Below are 21,435 nucleotides of genomic sequence, written 5' to 3' on the forward strand. Positions count from 1 at the left end.
TAATGAATACTTATTATCTACTCATTGACATGCAAATAACCTTTATATTATATGTGATTAAAATTACCAAAACTCCCTTTTTTTAGAAATCTTTTATTTAATAAATATAAATCCCATAAGTACAGCTTTGTGGAATATAGAGGTTTTCCCCCCCATACCTGGCCTCCTACCCCCTCTCTTGTTCCACCTGCTACTCCCTCTCCTACCTCATTCTTCATTAAGATTCGTTTTTAATTATCTTTATATACAGAAGACCAACTCTATACTAAGTAAAGATTTCAAGTTTGCACCCACACCAACATACAAAGTATAAAGTACTGTTTGAAGACAGGTTTTACCATTAATTCTCACATTACAACTCATTAAGGTCAGAGGTCTTACGTGTGGAGCAAGTGCACAGTGACTCCTGTTGTTGATTTAACAATTGACACTCTTTATTTATGATGTCAGTGATCACCTGAGGCTCTTATCGTGAGTTGCCAAGGCTTTGGAAGCCTATTGAGTCCACAAACTCTGTCAGTATTTAGACAGGGCCATAAGCAAAGTGGAAGTTCTCGCCTCCCTTAGAGAAAGGTACATCCTTCTTTGATAGTCTCTTCTTTCCACTGGAATCTAGCTCACAGAGATCTTGCATCTGGGTCATTTTTTTCCACAGTGTCTTTGCTTTCCATGCCTGAAATGCTCTCATGGGTTTTTAAGCCAGATCCAAATGTCTTAAGGGCTGATTCTAAGGCCAGAATGCTAAAACTGCCTTCTTAAAACCATTTTCTGTTTGAATTTTCTCATAATTTAGGTGGGTATCTTTCTCTTGGTTTATTCTAAATTACATTTTATCCTCTTGCAATTTGCCCTTCCAGCTGTGCCTCTCCATTTTGGACTTATATCTGTTTGTACTTATCTCTTGCCTTCTTTTCCAACTTCCAGTCATCATAAAATTTGGCTGCTTGCTGCCAAATTTAGATGCCATTTTCTCCTGCGTTGCACTTGTAAATGCTCTTACATTTGAATTCTTGCTCTCTATTCTCTCTGTTTTTATTCTTTGTTTTTGCGGTGTCTTGTTTTCTAGATTTTTGTGATTTCTAACTAAAATGATCAAATCTGCAAGGTTGTAAGTGAAATTGGAAAGGGAAAGCATAGGAAATACTAATATGTATTGAATACCTGCTCTGTTCTGGGTGCTTTACTTATATATTTCTCCTACCGCTTTTATAAAATATAAACATTTTTATTATGTATTTAATTTTTAAGTATACTAAAGCTCAGAGAGGTTAAATGTTTTATTCTAATTCACAGAGCAACCAGGTAGTAGAGCCAGCTTTCAATTCTAGATTGGTTCATTTATTCATTCATTCCTTTAGTCACAAAATGTTTATTGAGCACATACTATGTGTTGAGAACTGTGTTAGGTGCTACAACAAATCCAAACTGTGTTCTATGGTCATTAGCTATGTAATGGCATTGTCTAAGTTCATAGATGGTGATCTCCTTCTATTCCAAACAGTTTCATAGCAAGACAACACGAAAAGGAGATATAGGGGTTCCAGTATTTTATGGAAATGTTTACATTTTATACAGTTAAAAGAAAGATTGTATGTGTACATTATTAAAGACTGCCCTATTGAAAAGGTCTGTTTGTTTCTAAGCCGGTAGAAAGTCTTACACCTTCCAATCAACTCAATCACCATATCAGCACCAGTTCTTTCAGTGGCATCATTACAATATATATTTTCTTTTATGTTCTAAAATACACAGGGTTTGTATCTATAGGCCAAATTTTCCAGAAGATCTTCAGAAATAATTGTCAGCCAGAATTATGTAAAGAATACATACTTGTGTCCACCTATCCATCCATATATTTATTTATACCCTGAAACATATTTAATATGGCTTGCCCATGCATAAACACAACAGAACTTTTTAAAATGTAAATATGGAGCTGGTGCCGCGGCTCACTAGGCTTCCTCTGCCAGTACACCCGGTTCTGGTCCCGGTTGGGGTGCCAGATTCTGTCCTGGTCGCCCCTCTTCCAGGCCAGCTCTCTGCTGTGGCCCGGGAGTGCAGTGGAGGATGGCCCAAGTCCTTGGGCCCTGCACCCCATGGGAAACCAAAATAAGCACCTGGCTCCTGCCCTCGGATCAGTGCGGTGCGCCGGCCGCAGCGCGCCGGCCACGGCGGCCATTGGAGGGTGAACCAACGGCAAAGGAAGACCTTATTCTCTCTCTCTCTCTCTCACTGTCCACTCTGCCTGTCAAAAAAAAAAAATGTAAATATGAAAAGTAAGGCCTGGAAGAATACAATGAAACTAAGCTGTGTTTAGTAAGCCTACTGAAAGATATCCTCAGATTGTCTCTGTTCTCAGGGGGAGCTTGATTTACAAACATCATGGTTTAAAGTTAGCATAGAAGTGTGCCCATCCCTATTTAATTGCCACTTAGAAGGAAATTTTTTCCCATCAGTCCTCCTAAAGAGGACCACAGTGAGGCATTCTTATAGATCACTCTTCAGTTGTTTGGTTAAATCCAATGGTGTGTTTTAGAGTAGCTAAAAAACATAATCAGCTGTATCTCTTTAGGCAATTCTTTTTAAGTAATTTGGTAATTGAGTTTTAATGTACTGTGTGTGTTTATACATTCTTGGAGTTTATCTTATTTGCTACTGCAGCTTTGGTTCCTAGAGTACTACTAAATACATAGAAGAAACAAAATAATTTTTTGTTGTTTAATTGGATAAATGTTAACTCTTTGAAATATCCTATTTTAAGTAAAATACTTTGTGTCAGCTCTCTGTCTTCTTTTCACTCCTTTCTGAATGAAGTGTGCTACTATACTTTGGAGTACATCATCTTTATTTGGACTCCTATATTCATAGTTTTTCCCCATGCCATAACAAAATAACTGAGGCTGGTTACTTTATAAAGAAATATATTTAGTTCAGAGTGTTGGGGCCTATCTGTTCAGCATCTACTGAGAACCCTTCCCCCTTGTCTGCATCATCAATGAAAGGGGAGCAGAAAGGAAACAGTGACATGCAGTGGGATACTTGGGGAGACGAAAAGCCAGAGCGATCAGGCTCCATCTAGCTTTTTATGTAGCTGTCCATTCTCTTGGGATAACTAACTTCATGAGACCAGCATTAATCCCTTCTGTAGGCAATGCCTAATTACTTTGAGCTGGCCCCCACCACTTCACGATTCCATAGGGTGCTAGCTCTGTGGCACAGCAGGTTAGCCACCAGCTGCAATGCTGGCATCCCATATAAATGCCAGTTGGAGTCCCAGCTGCTCCACTTCTGATCCAGATCCCTGCGAGTGTGGCTGGGAAAGCAGTGGAGACTCAGAGAAGCTCCTGGAGCTTCTGTCTGGCCCAGCCCCAGCCATTGTAGCCATTTGATGAGTGAACCAGAGGATAGACAATTTCCCTCCCTCTCTCTCCTTATCTCTCCGTAACTGCCTTTCAAATTAAAAAAAAAAAAATTAACAGATTTATTATTTAGTTGGAAGCTGGAGTTACAGAAAGGCAAAGAGACAGAGAGACAAAGAGACAGAGGTCTTCCATCCGCTGGTTCACCACCAAATGGCCACAGCAGCTGGAACTGGGTCGATCTGAAGCCAGGAACCTGGAGCTTGTTCCGGGTCTCCAATGTTGGGGTAGAGGCCCAAGGACTTTGGCCATCTTCCACTGCTTTTCAAGGCACATTAGCAGAGAGCTGGATCACAAGTGGAGCCAGCTGGGACTTGAACTGGCACCTAGATGGGATGCCAACGCTGCAGGCAGTGGCTTTACATACTATGCCACAGTGCCAGCCCCTAAAAAAATACTTAATGAAGGATAAAAAAAATTCCATCGCCTCTCAAAATTGCCAAACTACGGATCAACCTTCTAACACATGAATGGTGAGAGAAACTACATCCAGACCATTGCAAACCTGGAACTCATTGTGTTAACCATTACTTATATGACTTTTTACAGCGGTAATGAAATAAGTATTAACCGTCTCCAGAATTCTCTTAATATTTTCCTCAATAACATCTTCTTGCTTGGTTTTTAGGAATTTAAGATTTTAAGGTCCCTTAAAAGAAGTTGTAAATCTCAGTACAAGCAATTTATGATGCAGAAGTAACATTTCTTCTCAGAGGTATTAAAATCATACCAGATGGATTGATTTTGAAAAATAATGTATAGGGTTTTCATCATGCTATCTCAACATCTTTAAGCTTTTAACTTATATTCTAGTAACTCACTCCCAAATTTAGGAATTTAAAAACTTACTTTTTGCCGGCAAACAATGTGACATAACTGGCAAAGCCACTGCCTGTAACACTGGCATCCTATATGGGCACCAGTTCGTGTCCTGGCTGTTCCACTTCTGATCCAGCTCCCTGCTAATGGCCTGGACAAGCAGCAGAAGATGACACAAGTACTTGGGGCCCTGCTACCCAGATAGAGACACAGAAGAAGCTTCTTACTCTTGCCTTGCTCAGTCCTGGCTATTATGGCCATTTGGGAAGTAAACCAGCTGATAGAAGACCTGTCTGTGTCTCCCTCTCTCTGTAACTCCAGTTCTGATATATTTGTCTTTTTTAATTTCCTTTTTTGCTGCCTGCTGGTCTCCTATATTTAAAAAAAAAAAAAAAGATTTATCAATTTATTTGAAAGCAGAGTTACAGAGAGAGAGAAGGAGAGACAGTGACAAAGCAAGAGAGAGATCTTCCAACCACTGATTCATTCCCTGAAATGGTTGCAATGACCAGAGTTGAGCCAGGCTGAAACCATGAGCCGGGAGCTTCTTCCAGGTCTCCCACATGGGTACAGGGGCCCAAGCACTTGAGCCATCTTCTGCTGCTTTCCCAGGCACATTAGCAGGGAGCTGGATCAGAAGTAGAACAGCCAGGACACGAACTGGTGCCCATATGGGATGCACATTAGCAGGGAGCTGGATCAAAAGTGGATCAGCCAAGAAGTGAACCAGCACCCGTATGGGATGCCAGTGCTGTAGGCCATGGGCCACAGCACCACAGAGCCAACTCCCGGTCCCGAATATTTAAAGCAGGTTTTATTGAGACGCATTCTTTGCTAATTTTCCTTTAAATTTCTGCCATTTATAAATATTGCATTATACTGGACTAAAGTAGACCAGTAAATTGCATCAATTCTGGTAATGCTGAATTCTGCATGATATTAAATGATTAATTAACAATTTATTTGCACCTTTAACAGGTTTATTTACAACAACAATTAACATTTAATATATACTTGATATGTTTTAACTGAAGTGCCAAGTCCTCAACTTTTAACCAGAGTTGCATTTTTATTTAGGAATATCTTTCTCTATTTTTCTCCAAAATTTAGGGTTTTTTTTTGTCTTTCCTCTTATTTACTGGAATACTCACATTGCAAACTTTAGTCCTATATTTCTCACAATTATTGTTGCTTGATTCATTTGTAGAAATAGAACTTGAGAGTCATCACATCATGTATTTCCTTCCCAACTTTTAGCCTAAAACATGTCAACCATTTTATTACAGTATAACAAGATACCTCATTTTGTTGCACTTCAATTTATTATACTTTGCAAACACCAAGTTTTTCACACATTGAAGATTTATGGCAGCCCTACATAGAGCAAGTCTTTGTGTCTCTGTGTCATATTTTGGTAATTCTTGCAATTATTCAGACTTTTTCATTATTATTATATTTGTTGATCAATAAGCAGCTATCAATATAGAAGCAGGCCCATCCACCAAGAGAAGATTATGGCCAGCTGAAGGCTTACATGATTGAAGCATTTGTTTGGCAATAAAATATTTTTAAATATGTCCATTGATTTTTTTTGTTAGATATAATTGCATAGTTAATAAACTACACAGAGTGGCTGGTGCCGTGGCTCAATAGGCTAATCCTCTGCCTGCGGCACCGGCACACAGGGTTCTGGTCCCAGTTGGGGTGTCGGATTCTGTCCCAGTCACTCCTCTTCCTGTCCAGCTCTCTGCTGTGGCCCGGGAGTGCAGTGGAGGATGGCCCAAGTCCTTGGGCTCTGCACCTGCATGGAAGACCAGGAGGAAGCACCTGGCTCCTGGCTTTGGATCGGCGCAGCGTGCCTGCCGTAGCAGCCATTTGGGGGGTGAACCAATGGAAAAAGGAAGACCTTTCTCTCTCTCTCTCTCTCTCACTGTCCACTCTGCCTGTCAAAAAAATAAATAAATAAATAAACTATACATAGTGTAAGCCTAATTTTTATGTGCACTGGGACACCCAAAAAATTCATGTGACTTACTTTTATATACTTGTTTTATTATCATGGTCTAGAACTGAACTCAGAGTATCTCGAGGATTTGCTTATAATACGTATTTTGATTGACCCTCTGACAATGAAATTTTCCTGTCTTCTGCATTAAATCTTCTTTTAAAAATCAGTTTATATTGAGATATGAAAAATGTAAATGCTAAGCTGTTTTTCTAGCTAGTACATGGGAAAAGTTGACTTGATGACTTCTTGAGTTCCTTTTATTCATGTTACAAAAGCATAGAGCTAGGAGGAATTAGATGATCTCACATTTTCAGGGATTAATTCCAAGAGTAGGAGGCAAGGGCAGGTGTTTGGCCTGTAGGATTCCTAAACACCATACCCAGGTGTAAGTCTTAAATCTGCTCCCAGTTCAGCTTCCTGCTAATGTGTACCTTGGGAGACAGCAAGTGATGACTCAAGTAGTTGGATCCTTGCTATCCACCATGGAAGACACAGATTGAGTTTCTACCTCCTGGTTTAGGCTTGGCCCAACCCTTGCTATTGCAGGCATTTAGGTAGTGAACCAGCAGAAAGGAGATGCCTTTCTAATACACTCTCTTTCTCCCTACATTTGAAATAAACAAAATAACTTTTACTGGAAAATAACAGGAAAAAAAAAGAGTGTTGGGGAGTACATGGGACTAGGGCAGATTTCTTGCCCTGTGAGCTATTATAGCAGTCAGGCTTTATTTTTGTTGTTTAAGTTATTAGGCAAGATGAGATTTCATCAAATATTTCTGATCTTGTAACTACTTGCTAATAGAAAACTCGTCTGGATTTTCTTGGTCTTTGGGTTTTACTCAAAAATCCTGAACAACTGACTCTGGATAAAAAGATAAATGTCTGGGAACTACAAAGGATGACTTCTGCAAACCCTGGTTTATAATTATTTTTAAATAATTTTACTACTCTGCCTTTCTTTTTTGGCAAATTTCACTTAGTCTGCTATTTAATCTTTAATTACAGGCTACAAAAGAAGTGATAGAACGGGAAGCACCAGGGATGGCCCTGGCAATGCTGATGGGATCACTTAATGTTACACCTCTGGGCATGCTCTCTAGGTAAGAAAGTCACCAACATCTTGCAAAGAAAGTTAATGCCATACCACTAATCAGTACAATATACTGATAAGCCTAAGAAACTTAGGCACAACACTTAAATTTGCCCTCAGGTTTTTTCAAGACTTGAAAGAATTTTAATATCCTACCTATATCTTGGCCACAGTTTCAAATTCTCTTGGTGATATGATGATAATGATGATGATGATAAACTTAGAGAATGTAAAAAATTGATCCTAATCAAGAGCAGCGTCCAGTCTTTAAAAATGTGAAGTTATTTTTGTAATTGTTTCTAATCATCATTTGATATTCATTAATTACAGTGAAATGATAATTTAATAAAACAATAAAGCTTATTTTCTTGTTTATTTTGTTTATTTTAAATAAAGTTAGTAAGATAGCTTGTTCTCAGAAGTCAGGAATTTTTATTTCAGTTTGTAGATAGGTTTGTTAATATATAATCATAGAAAAAGCTCAATTCATGTTAACTCTTGGCAACTTGGTATAGCTGAATTATTATATAAAATTAATGGATTAATATATTCAAAACTATGCCTTGGCCGGCGCCGCGGCTCACTAGGCTAATCCTCCGCCTAGCGGCGCCGGCACACCGGGTTCTAGTCCCGGTCGGGGCGCCGGATTCTGTCCCAGTTGCCCCTCTTCCAGGCCAGCCCTCTGCTGTGGCCCGGGAGTGCAGTGGAGGATGGCCCAGGTGCTTGGGCCCTGCACCCCATGGGAGACCAGGAGAAGCACCTGGCTCCTGGCTCCTGGCTTCGGATCAGCGCTGTGCGCCAGCTGTAGCGCGCTGGCCACGGCGGCCATTGGAGGGTGAACCAACGGCAAAGGAAGACCTTTCTCTCTGTCTCTCTCTCTCACTGTCCACTCTGCCTGTCAAAAAAAAAAAAAAAAAAAAAAAACTATGCCTTTATTGATATGGATATTCATGTTCATCCTTAATCTGTTTTATTGTTACTGTTTTGCTAATTCTTAGATTAAAATCATGTAAATTAGGTCAGGATACATCATTTAAGTTAAAAATAGAAGTGTCAGGTTAGAATCTATTGATTTCCTGACTCTTGATTTAATAGTGGATCTCAGAGCAACCTAAAAACACACAGCATCTTTAAACTTGGTGGATTTCAAAATCACTCATAGTGATTGCATGTTGTGCACAATATGAACATAAAAGTAAATATGATTTCCATTTAATTATATGGAATATGAGTTATAATGTTCTTTCTGTTGCTTAAACTAACTTAATACCCTATCAATGGCAGCCACTTGAAGCACAGCTACAGGATAATGTGTGTGGATGATTTAATACTCTCTTGGCTGGTATATGGGCCATATTATAAAATTTAATTTTACAAGAGCAAATAAGGAATTAAAGTAGCCTAGTGGAGATTTTAAATTTAAAAGTCCATGCTGGTCTTTGAGTAATTCAAGTTGATTATTTTGTATTGTTCTTTTTTAAACCCTCACTGATGCTACCTACACATGTAATTTCATAGGTCACATTAGATACTTTTTTCCTTATGAAGTTAAATAGTGGTTTTTGAACATAAAAATACTCTTTCTGGTATACACAAATAAAGTCAAAAAGAAATTAAACTTCATTTTGTTAATACTTCCATAATGATGTTTTAATTCAATTAACATAATTATATACTTATTATCAATCCCCATTTTAAGTCTTAGGGATTCTTAGAAAGAGGAATAAGACATGGTTATCACCCTAAGGATCTCAGTTTAACTAGAGAATTACCTTTGCAACTGTTAAGGTAACACTTTAAATTGAATTCTGTCTTCATCTAGTGTCTAACATTGGTTTTTGCCTTACGAGATGGTTTCTCTGGATTAATTCCAGGTTTTCTTTCTGTATATCCATAATTACTGAGCACTGGACTGCTGAATAAATAGAAAATTAAATAGCAAGTGCTCATCAAGAACTTCATAATTAGTCTATCATCTTTTTTATTTTAAAGATTTTATTTATTTCTTTGACACAGACAGTGAGATAGAAACAGAGAGAAAGGTCCTCCACCCTCTGGTTCACTCCCCAAATGACCGCAAAGGCTGGTGCTGCACCATTCCATAGCTAGGAGCCAGGTGCCTCCTCCCAGTCCCCCATATGGGTTCAGGGGCCCAAGGACCTGGGCCATCCTCCACTGCTTTCCTAGGCCACAGCAGAGAGCTGAATTGGAAGAGGGGCAGCCAGGGCTAGAACCGGCGCCCATATGGGATGCCAGCGGCGCCGGCCCCAGTCTATCTTCTTTATCCTGAAGGCTTGGAAAATTGATAACTGCACCCAGTATGGTATTACCTTCTTCTGGTTTTTCATTCTGTTCATTGTTGATATAATTGTGATTTTTTTTTACAAGTTTTGAAATAGAAATAGTAGCCCACAATAATTACAGAAAAGGGAACTATGGAATATTTCCCTGGATGCTCATATTTTTGTGCTTCTCAAAACCTTTTGAAAATTATTTCAGTAACAGTCATGACTAGATTTATGATTCCTTTCTACAGTTTTGCATTTTGTATGCCCTTTTGGTTTAGTACATGCTTCCATTATGAAATGTGTCATTCCATATTATATAAATTGTTTTTTAAAAAATCCTGAAGAACAGGAGCTTTATCTTACTCATTTTTATATCCTCAGCTCCCAAATCAACTTTTGGCACATAGTAGGTACTCAAACTTTTATTGTTGTGTCTAATCTTGGTTAATCAGTGTTGCACCCTGGTTCTTTCTTATTTTTTTAAGATTTATTTATTTATTTGAAAAGCACAGTTCCAGAGAGAGAGGAAAAGGCAGAGGCAGAGGCAGAGGCAGAGGCAGAGGCAGAGGCAGAGGCAGAGGCAGAGGCAGAGGTAGAGGTAGAGGTAAAGGTAGGGAGAGAAAGAGAATCTTCCATCTACTGATTCCAGGAATCTCATCTGGGTCTCCCACAAGGATGCAATGGCTCAAGTACTTCGGCCATCCTCTGCTGCTTTCCCAGGCGCACCACCAGGGAGCTGGATTGGAAGCGGAGCAGCCGAGACTCAAACCGGCACCCATATGGGATGCCAGTGCTGCTACCAGTGGCTTAACCCACTACTCCACCACCAACCCCACACCCTAGTTCTAATAGCAATTTTTTTTTTACAAGTAAGGTAAAACATAAAGTTTATGCCTTTCCTTCCTGTTTCTATCTCTAGAGAGCAGCATTCAATAAAACATATTTTAAATCATTGCATCTGTTTCAAATGCTTTTTATCTACTTGAATAACTTAATACCTTCCAGGGTTGCTTTTGTTTTGTTGCTTTTTGTACAAGTAGGTTAGAAAGCATGAAGTGATGATTAAGAGCATCATCTCTGAAGCCAGATTGGGTTCTCCTCTGGTTCACTCATTTACTAGCTACTTAATAGTGTTTTTGTCCTCTCAGCTATATAAAAATGATGTTAATAGTACCAAATTTCTTGTATCAAATGATTTACTCCATGTAAAGTGCTAATAACAAGAGATTTATATTAAATCTTAAGTATTGATCATTGTTGTATTGCATTGTTAATATTTGAGAATTATAACTAGTTAAAATAAAACTCTCTCTTGGGGGCTGGTGCTGTGGCTCACTTGGTTAGTCCTCTGCCTGTGGCGCCGGCATCCCATATGGGCGCCAGGTTCTAGTCCCAGTTGCTTCTCTTCCAGTCCAGCTCTCTGCTGTGGCCCAGGTGTTTGGGCCCCTGCACCGCCATGGGAGACCAGGAGGAAGCACCTGGCTCTTGGCTTTGGATCGGCGGCAGCGCGCCAGCCGTAGCAGCCATTTGGGGGTGAACCAACGGAAGGGAGACCTTTCTGTCTATCTGTCTCTCTCGCGCGGTTTAACTCTGCTGTCAAATAAAAACAAGCAAACAAAAAAACTCTCTCTGAGCTTTCCTTCATCTGAAAATGACTTTACTTCACCTTTATTCCTGAGGGATATTTTCATTACATTCAGAATTCTGAGTTGACACCCATTTTTTTTAAGAACTAGCTTAATTCCACCACTGTTTTCTGGCTCCATGGTTCCTGAATGGAAATTCAGTCATTCAGATTGCTGCTATTCCCTTATGTGTGATTTTTCTCTAGCTGCTTTCAAGATTTTTTTTTAAAGATTTATTTATTTACCTGAAAGTCAGAGTTACACAGAGAGAGGAGAAGCAGAGAAAGAAAAAGAGTCAGTCTTCCATCCACTGGTTCACTCCCCAATTGCCCACAATGGCCGGAGCTGAGCAGATCTGAAGCAGGGAGCCAGGAGCTTCTTCCAGATCTCCGACATGGGTGCAGGGGCTTAAGGACTTGGGCCATCTTCTACTGCTTTCCCAGGCCACAGCAGAGAGCTGGATCATAAATGGAGCAGCCGAAACTTGAACCTGAGCCTATATGGGATGCCAGCACGACAGGCGGTGGCTTTACCTACTATGCCACAGTGCCAGCCCCATGAAGATATTTGTCTTTATCTTTTGTTTCACCAAGTTACGATATGTCTGGGTGTGGTTTTCTTTAAGGTTATCCCTTTGAATTTACTGAACTTCTTGAATCTGTAAGTTTATAACAAAATTTGGAGATATTTTATCTATTACTTTAAAAAATTTTTTTCTGCACCCAATCTTTTTTTCTGCACAATTGTGTTGTTATCTCTCTCTTTCTTTCTCTCTCTCTGTCTCTCTCTCTGTGTGTGTATGTGTGTGTGTGAATGTGCCTTTCAAATAAGCCAAATAAAATAAGCTTAAATAAATAATAAATAAAAATAAACATGACCACATTAAGCATTCTCAGGATAGGTAGCAACAGCGCTAGTGGAAATAAAAATTGATGCAAATGCTATAAAACTCTACATTTGGTTCTGTACTGAAAAATTGATGCAAATGCTATAGAACTCTACATTTGGTTCTGTACTGTAAAAAAGTAGCATTCAAACTTTCTGACCATAAGCCATAGCAAGATATATGCTTCATATTATAATCCAGAGCACATGCACATACACACACAAGTGTCTCTGAACAGGAGTATATTAAGTGAATATGAATATATTTTAACATATGTATACACATATATATATTAAAAGCACAAAAGTTTAATGAAACAATATTTATCCTAACTACAAGGAAAACATTCTGATGTTTTTGTTCTTTTTGTTTAAAATGCTAGTTATGACAAAATCAGTCAACTGCCTGTTGTGCTCAGTTTTACACTGCTATAACAAAATACCTAAGACAGGGTATTCATATAGAACAGAGATTTATTTCATACAGTGTGGAGGCTGGGAAGTCTTACTTGAGAAGCTTGTATCTAGCAAGGGTCTTCTTGTTGCATCATTCCCATAGCAGAAGGTCAGGAGAGCTTGCGTGGGAGACAGTCAGATTGAACGCAAAGCCTTGACACCTTTGACAACCCACATTAGTCCAAGCAGTGAGGACTGAGCCCTTGTTACTCGACACCTGCCATTAGATTTCACCCCTAATACTGTTGCATGGTGAATTAAGTTTCCATTGCATGATTTTTTTTTTTTTTTTTTTTTTTTTTTTTTTTTTACGGGCAGAGTTAGTGAGAGAGAGAGACAGAGAGAAAGGTCTTCCTTTTTCCATTGGTTCACCCCCCAAATGGCCACTACGGCTGGCTCACTGTGCCAATCCAGAGCCAGGAGCCAGGTACTTTCTCCTGGTCTCCCATGCGGGTGCAGGGCCCAAGCACTTGGGCCATCCTCCACTGCCTTCCCAGGCCACAGCAGAGAGCTGGCCTGGAAGAGGAGCAACCAGGGCAGAATCCGGCTCCCCGACCGGGACTAGAACCCAGGGTGCCAGTGCTGCAGGCAGAGGATTAGCCTAGTGAGCTGCAGCGCCTGCCACCATTGCATGATTTTTGAGGGACATATCCAAGCCATAGCATGCACTATTAATTGGTTATGAACTGCAATTTTCAGAACACTACCCTAAAGAAAACCTTGCACATAAATACCAGGATAGAGATAAAGGAATATAATGGCAACAAACAGACACAAAAAATGTCTGTCAAGAAAATGTATAAATTGTGGTAGAGTCATTCTGTAGAATATTATACAGCAGTGAAAATGAACCACTGTTTTGTACATCAGCATGAGGGAATCTCAAACACAATGTTGAACGAGAAAACCAAATCATATAAGAATATATACACCTAAATAATATATATGAAATGCATGAAGTTTGTATACCTTAAATAAAAGGTTTCTAGAGGGAAAAAGCTATATAAATACATCACAGATGCAAAAGAAAAAAAACAAATTGAATTAAAAAGTCCACAAATCTGCACTGATACAATAAATAGAGCCATAGCTGCTAATCAACATAACCAAAAGGAAAAACTTGAAAATCATAATTTGACGGCCGGCACCGCGGCTCACTTGGCTAATCCTCTGCCTGCGGTGCCAGCACCCCAGGTTCTAGTCCTGGTTGGGGCACCGGATTTTGTCCCGGTTGCTCCTCTTCCAGTCCAGCTCTCTGCTGTGGCCTGGGAAGGCAGTGGAGGATGGCCCAAGTGCTTGGGCCCTGCACCCGCATGGGAGACCAGGAGGAAGCACCTGGCTCCTGGCTTTGGATTGGCACAGTGTGCCGGCTGTAGCAGCCATTTGGGGGGTGAAACAACAGAAAAGGAAGACCTTTCTCTCTGTCTCTGTCTCTCTCTCTCTCTCTCTATCTCACTAACTCTGCCTGTCAAAAAAAAATCATAATTTTAAAATTGTAAGTTTAATCATAATTAAATGGGAGCCTCATATATGAAGTTTAAGATTATCAATAGAAAGTGTTTTGAAGAATAAGTCATTTTGTGTAGTCAATTTATGACCTCGTGTATTAATTATTAATTAAACATTTAAAAATAAACATTTACTATAAAAATATATATACAATATGACTTCATTTATGTAAATTTCAAAAACATGCTAAACTGAACAGTAACTTTAGATAAGTGTGTGTAGAAATGATTTTTTCTTTTTTAAATTTTGTGTAAGGTAAAGTTTCATGTATTTCATCTATATAGATTTAGGAACATAGTAACACTTCCCACGCCACCCTCCCTCCTGCCCATACTCCAACTTTTCTTCTTCCTCCCTCTCCTATTCCCACTCTTAATTTTTATAAATATCTATTTTCTGTTTACTTAATACTTGTAAGGTTAATCCTACACTAAATAAAGAGTTCAACAAATAGTATGAAGAAAAAACACTATTCCTCAACAGAAGAGACAAGGGCTGTAAACAATCATCGAATCTCAAAATGTCCATTTCACTCAATACATTACATTTTAAGTACTCTACTAGTTACCCTAGATAAGGGGAAACATATGATATCTGTCTTTTTAGGAAAGTATTTTTAAAAGTAAGCAAATGATTGATATTTGTGCCACATGGATGAACATTGAAAGCATTATGGTAATAAAAGATGCTAGTTACAAAAGATCACATATTATACATGAAATGTCTATAATAGCCAAACCTAGAGAAACAGAAAGTAGATTTGTGGCTGCCTAGAGATAAGTATTTGGTAAAATATGGAGTGATTAATATTGGGTATGGATTTCTTGCAAGGGGTTATGAAATGTTCTAAAAATAATTGTGTTAATGGTTGCACATCTCTGTATTTAGTTTAAAAACCATTGAATTGTATACTTCAAGTGTGTAAATGGAATGATATATGAATTGTATCTTGATAAGGCTGTTGAAAACAAAAGAATGATAATTTTGCAATCCTGGATAATAATTACCTGGGGAAGAAGGGCAAGACACAGAGCTTTTTTTTTTTTTTTTTTTTTTTTTTGAGGATACCAGAAGTACTCCTTTTTTTCACCTAGATAAGATGTATATCAGTTTGAGTTTTTGCTGTTACTGTCTGTATTTTCTATGCATGTTTTAAATTTTTGAGTACTTAATTAAAATTTCTGAGGAAAGCAGTATTTTTCATTTTCTTCTATACCTTCTCTGTTGTGATCGAGTTGAATATAGAACATTAACCTTCTATATATGTAAATTGGGACCAGTTTTCATCAAAATACATACTATTTAAAAACTATTATTTAGGCCGGCACTGCAGCTCACTAGGCTAATCCTCCGACTGCGGCGCCGGCACCCCAGGTTCTAGTCCCGGTTGGGCCACCAGATTCTGTCCCGGTTGCTCCTCTTCCAGTCCAGCTCTCTGCTGTGGCTCAGGAAGGCAGTGGAGGATGGCCCAGGTGCTTGGGCCCTGCACCCGCATGGGAGACCAGGAGAGGCACCTGGCTCCTGGCTTCGGATCAGTGCAGTGCACCAGCCATGGCGGCCATTGGGGGGTGAACCAATGGAAGGAAGACCTTTCTCTTTGTCTCTCTCTCTTACTGTCCACTCTGCCTGTCAAAAAAAAAAAAACTATTATTTATATATTACAACTTCCAAAAGTATTTTGGAATAAAGTAACAGTCACATTATATTCTTGGACTATCAGAATACACTGAACTATAAGCAGTCTACTATTCATCATCAACTTTGCAACCACACTGATTCATCCCTGGTATTATTTCAAAATTTTCCTAACTGTCTTCAGTCAACTTTCTTCTTTGTGGTAAAAAAAAATACAAATATCAACACGTTATTCCTTTGATCAAAACTCTTCAATGGCATCTCATTTTCCATTGAGGATAAAGTTTAAGGACAGGCCGGCGCCGCGGCTCACTAGGCGCTGTGGCTCACTGGCTCACTTGGCTAATCCTCCGCCTTGTGGCGCCGGCACACTGGGTTCTAGTCCCGGTCGGAGCACCGGATTCTGTCCCGGTTGCCCCTCTTCCAGGCCAGCTCTCTGCTGTGGCCAGGGAGTGCAGTGCAGGATGGCCCAAGTGCTTGGGCCCTGCACCCCATGGGAGACCAGGAGAAGCACCTGGCTCCTGGCTTCGGATCAGCGCTGTGCGCCAGCTGTAGCGCGCTGGCCACGGCGGCCATTGGAGGGTGAACCAACAGCAAAGGAAGACCTTTCTCTCTGTCTCTCTCTCTCACTGTCCACTCTGCCTTCAAAGAAAAAAAAAAGTTTAAGGACAAAGACTGAATTCATTTTTTTTTTAAGATTTATTCATTTATTTGAAAGGCAGAGATGGAGGAAGAGGGAGAGAGAAAGACATATTTTCCATCCAAAAATGGCCGCAGCTGCCAGGGCTGAGCTGGGCCAAAGCCAGGAGCCTGGAGTCTCCTCCAGTTCTCCCATGTGGGCACAAGGGCCCAGTGTCCAGGGCATCCTCTGCTGCTTTCCCAGGCGCATCAGTAGGGAGCTGGATCAGAAGTGGAGTAGTCTGTTATCGAACTGGCGCCCATATTGAATGCCAGCATTGTAGTCAGAGGTCTTACCTGCTAAACCACAATGCCCCAGGACTGAATTCTTTAAGATTGCTTTCCAGGCCTATATAATTTGTTTTTGCTCATCGTCTTTTAAGAACATATCCCACCTACCCTCATTGTTACCATACACATAAGATTCTCTTGCTAGCTTTTGAGTCCTCTGTACATGATATGTTCTTGCTACTCTCTTTACCTCTTAAACACATCCTATTTTTTTTCAGGTAGCGGATTAGATTTTCCTTCCTTTTGGAAGCCTTCTAAACTACCCCAGCCTTCCCCCATGTATGAATAAATGTTCTATTGTCCCCATTAATTTTTTGCTTAATGTACCTATAGCATTTACTCAACTATATTAACACTTATTAAGTTTTTCTGTAAACTTAACTGCACCAAGGCAAAATATTTCACTCACTGTTGTAGCCCCATTGCCTAGCCCTGCCTTGTCCTCTAAGTATTTAATATTTGTTGAATGAATGAATGAATGAATAAATGAATTCTGATGATCATGCTTCATATATATGAGGATTTTTAAAAATTTTTATTTATTTGAAAGACAAAGTTACAGAAGGGGGTGGGTGCAGAGGCCCAAGCACTTGGCCATTCTCTGCTGCTTTCCCAGGTGCTTTATCAGGGAGTTGGATTGGAACTGGAGCAGCCAGGACTGGAACCAGCACCCGTATAGGATACTGATATTGTAAGTAGTGGCTTAACTGGCTATGCCACAATTCCAGGCTCCAAAATATTTTTAAATTGCAAAAATAAGTTAAATTATCTTAAAATTAGTCTGCAATTAAGCTCAAATTTTTGTGTTCATATTTTATTTTTGTTTCCTGCCAGAGTTCCATTACATGAGTTTATTTTGAATTCATTAACAATTTAATCTAGTATTCCAGCTTATACATTAGCTTGGTTTACCTGCTTATAAAATATATTCTTGGGCCAGTGTGTGGCATATCATATAAAGCCTCCATCTGCAACTCCACCATTCTATCTGGGTGCCAGTTCATGTCCTGGCTCCTCCACTTCCCATGCAGCTCCCTGCTAATGACCTGAGAAAAGCCTGAAGAAAAGCGGAAGATGGCACAAGTGTTTGGCCCATGCCACCCATGAAGAAAACCCAGATGAAGTTCCTGGTTCCTGGCTTCGACCTGGCCTAGCCCTGGCTGTTGCAGCCATCATGGGAGTGAACCAGCAGATGGAAGATCTCATTCTCTCTGTCTCACTCTGACTTTCAAATACAAATAAATAATTATTTATATATGTATATATTTATGCACATATACATATTTATATTCATATATATGTATATATACATACACTTTCGGGGGCTGATGTTGTGACATACCAGCTTAAGCCATCTGCTGCAGTGCCAACATCTCATCTGAGCATCTGTTCTAGTCCCAGCTGCTCTGCTTCTTATCCAGCTCCCTGCTATTGCACCTGGGAAGGCAGCAGAAGATGGCCCAAGTACTTGGACCCTACCACCCAAATGGGAGACTTAGATGGAGTTCCAGGCTCCAGGCTTAGGCCTGGCCCACCTCTGGCCATTGTGACTTTTTGGAGAGTGAACCAATAGATGGAAGATCGATCCTCTCTCTCTCTCTCTCTCTCTCTCTCTCAACCTCTCCCTCTCCTTCTTCCCCTCCCGCTCCCCCCCCCCTCCCTGTCTCTATCTTCCCAGTAAATTTGCCTTTTGAATCAATAAGTAAATCATTTTAAAAAGAAAAATAAATAAAATATCTTCCCTTTAAAAAAACTGCTTTGCAGTACAATTTAGTTTTGAATATGCCTGGCTTCTTATGCTTCTTATGATGTGATAAAGCAGCTAAAAATTCTTTCAGGAGAAATACATAGGTGTAAGCCTGAGTTTGTCCTCAGAAATTAAAAAGGAAGGGATTAGCATTGTGGTATAGCAGGTAAAGCTGCCACCTGTGATGCCAACATTCCATATAGGCATCGGTTTGTATCCTGGCTGCCCAGCTTCCAGTCCAGCTCCCTGCTAATGGTGTAGGAAAATAGTGGAAGATGGCCCACGTTTTGGGGCCTCTGCACCCATGTGGGAGATCAAAGTTCACAAATGATGGAAATGTTACTGCTCCAGAGACCACACTTTAAAAATCACTTCAGATTGCAACTTTTCTCCACTGATAATTCTTATTTCACATTACTTCTCTCTATAAATGCAGTATACTCTCACAAGAGCTATATAAGTAAAATAGTCTGATTAACATAAACAGCATCAGGGCCAGTAGGGGTAAAATCATGCAGACTGTATGTAGAAAAGGAACTACATAAGGGGCCGGCGCTGTTGCGTACTAGGTTAATCCTCGGCCTGGAGTGCTGGCATCCCATATGGGCACAAGTTCTAGTCCCGGCTGCTCCTCTTCTGATTCAGCTCTCTGCTATGGCCTGGGAAGGCAGTGGAAGATGGCCCAAGTCCTTGGGCCCCTGCGCCTACATGGCAGACCTGGAGGAAACTCCTGGCTCCTGGCTTCAGATCTGCTCAGCTCCAGCCATCACAGCCATTTCGGGAGTGAACCAGTGGATGGAAGACCTCTCTCTCTGTCTCTCCTTCTTACTGTCTGTAACTCTTCCTCTCAAATAAATAAATAAATAATCTAAAAAAAAAAAAAAAAAGAAGAAGAAGAAAGAAAAGGAACTACATAAACACAAGGTAGGATAGACTTACCAAGATTCCAAAGGCATGTATCAAATTTTCTGTACCTCAAATTATTTTTCCATATATCCTTAAATGCATTTTTCTCTCCTTCACAGAAATGGTGAAAGCATACCATGCAATAATTGTTATGGGAATATTTCTAATTCTTATGAAGAAAGATACTACAAACTTCCTAAAGTTGTCAATAATATATTCTACTAGGCAATACTATGCTGTTAGTTAAAATTTCAGGTTTTACACATGAAATCGAGGATCTTAATGACATTCCAGCACAAGCTGGGTGAAGCAGCAGTTAAAGTGTTGCTTATGATGACCACATCAGATATTGGAGTGCCAGTTTGGGTTCCAGCTACTCTGCTCTTCCTATCCAGCTTCCTTCTAATGTGTCTGGAAAGGCAGTAGTTGATGGCCCAAGTACTTGGGTTCCTGGGTGTGAGATACCCAAATGGAGTTCCTGGCTCTTGTTTTTGTTGTTATTGTTGTTGTTATTCTTGTTGATTTTTGCCTTGCCCAACCCAGCTTTGCAGGCATTTGAGGAGTGAGACACCAGATGGAATAACTGTCTTTCTCTTTCTGTCAATCTGGCTTTCAAATAAATAAGTGAATAAATCTTTTTTAAAAATTGATGATATTCTAATAATATTTATGATGATACTAGAATCAATTAGCTGTCCATTTAATAAAAATTACAATATAGCACTTCATTTGGGAAAGCAAAGCAAAATTCCTAAGTAAATAGGAACATATCAAGAACTGTATAATTAGGGTCGGCGCTGCGGCTCAATAGGCTAATCCTCCACCTGCGGCGCTGGCACCCCAGGTTCTAGTCCCGGTTGGGGCGCCGGATTCTGTCCCGGTTGCTCCTCTTCCAGTCCAGCTCTCTGCTGTGGCCCGGGAAGGCAGTGGAGGATGGCCCAGGTCCTTGGGCCCTGCACCCACATGGGAGACCAGGAGGAAGCACCTGGGCAGCCGTAGTGGCCATCTCGGGGTGAACCAACAGAAAAAAGAAGACCTCTCTCTCTCTCCCTCTCTCTCACTGTCTAACTCTGCCTGTCAAAAAAAAAAAAAAAAAAGAATAAATTCTGTCTTAGGTTTTAGGAAAATATTTTTATGTGACTAAAAATCTTAGCTGAAAAATTTTTAATATAGCCTGAATAATCTCTGTTGTCAAACATGAGACTGAGATAATACAATCAATAAAAATCAATTAGTGATAGTATAATTCCCATTTTTTTATGAAAACCAGTACATTGACTATTAACTCCAGTCTTCGAGTGCTTTTCCACTCTTATTTTCCTTATTTAACCAATTAGCTTAAATGTGGCCTGGAAATTGTCAGTGACTCTGAAAGGCTTTTCTATGAAAGCGCCTATGATTATCAATGAACCTGTTAATGGTTGAGCTCTCCAACCTCTTTCCCACTGCCACTTATTTGTGTAAAACATTGTTTTCCTTTAAAACTTCCAGACTTCCTGAGAAGCAAGAACTTAAATCTAAATCTCTCTCACCTCTTAAGTACTTTTTTGAACATAAATATTACTGCACTTGGCAATTTTATGTACTATCTCATTGAATTTTTATAACTGTATGAGATATGATAAAGCTGAAGCTTTACATAAAAGGTAATTTGTTGGGCCCGGCGCTGTGGCAAAGCTGGTTAAAGCCCTGGCCGGAAGCACTGGCATCCCATATGGGCACTGGTTCTAGTCCCAGCTGCTCCTCTTATGATCCAGCTCTCTACTATGACCTGGGAAAGCAGTAGAAGATGGCCCGAGTCCTTGGGCCCCTGCACCTGCGTGGGAGACCCGGAGGAGGCTCCTGGCTCCTTGCTCCTGGCTCTTGGCTCCGGATTGGCGCAGCTCCGGCCATTGCAGCCATCTGGGGAGTGAACCAGCCGATGGACAACCTCTTTCTCTTCTCTGTCTCTACCTCTCTGTAACTCTTTCAAATAAATAAAATAAATCTTTTTAAATAAAAGGTAATTTGTTAATGGTATAATTGGTTTAAATAAGCTAATTTATTCTGATTCCATGTTAATTGCAGTTTTCCAAAACA

The 21,435-nt window shown here is 40.0% G+C and overlaps 1 protein-coding gene across 21 annotated transcripts in view; it reads left to right on the top strand.

Annotated features, from left to right (window-relative positions):
* GPHN (gephyrin) overlaps positions 1-21,435 on the top strand; it is a 566,685-nt gene that overhangs the window by 303,845 nt on the left and 241,405 nt on the right. For all 21 annotated transcript variants that reach the window (XM_070065103.1, XM_070065105.1, XM_070065109.1 and 18 more), the window contains one exon: positions 7,252-7,346. In XM_070065103.1, coding sequence (XP_069921204.1) covers positions 7,252-7,346 — 95 coding nt within the window. The remainder of the gene's footprint in view (positions 1-7,251; positions 7,347-21,435) is intronic.

Source organism: Oryctolagus cuniculus, chromosome 20, assembly GCF_964237555.1.
Source record: "Oryctolagus cuniculus chromosome 20, mOryCun1.1, whole genome shotgun sequence".
Classification (NCBI taxonomy): domain Eukaryota; kingdom Metazoa; phylum Chordata; class Mammalia; order Lagomorpha; family Leporidae; genus Oryctolagus; species Oryctolagus cuniculus.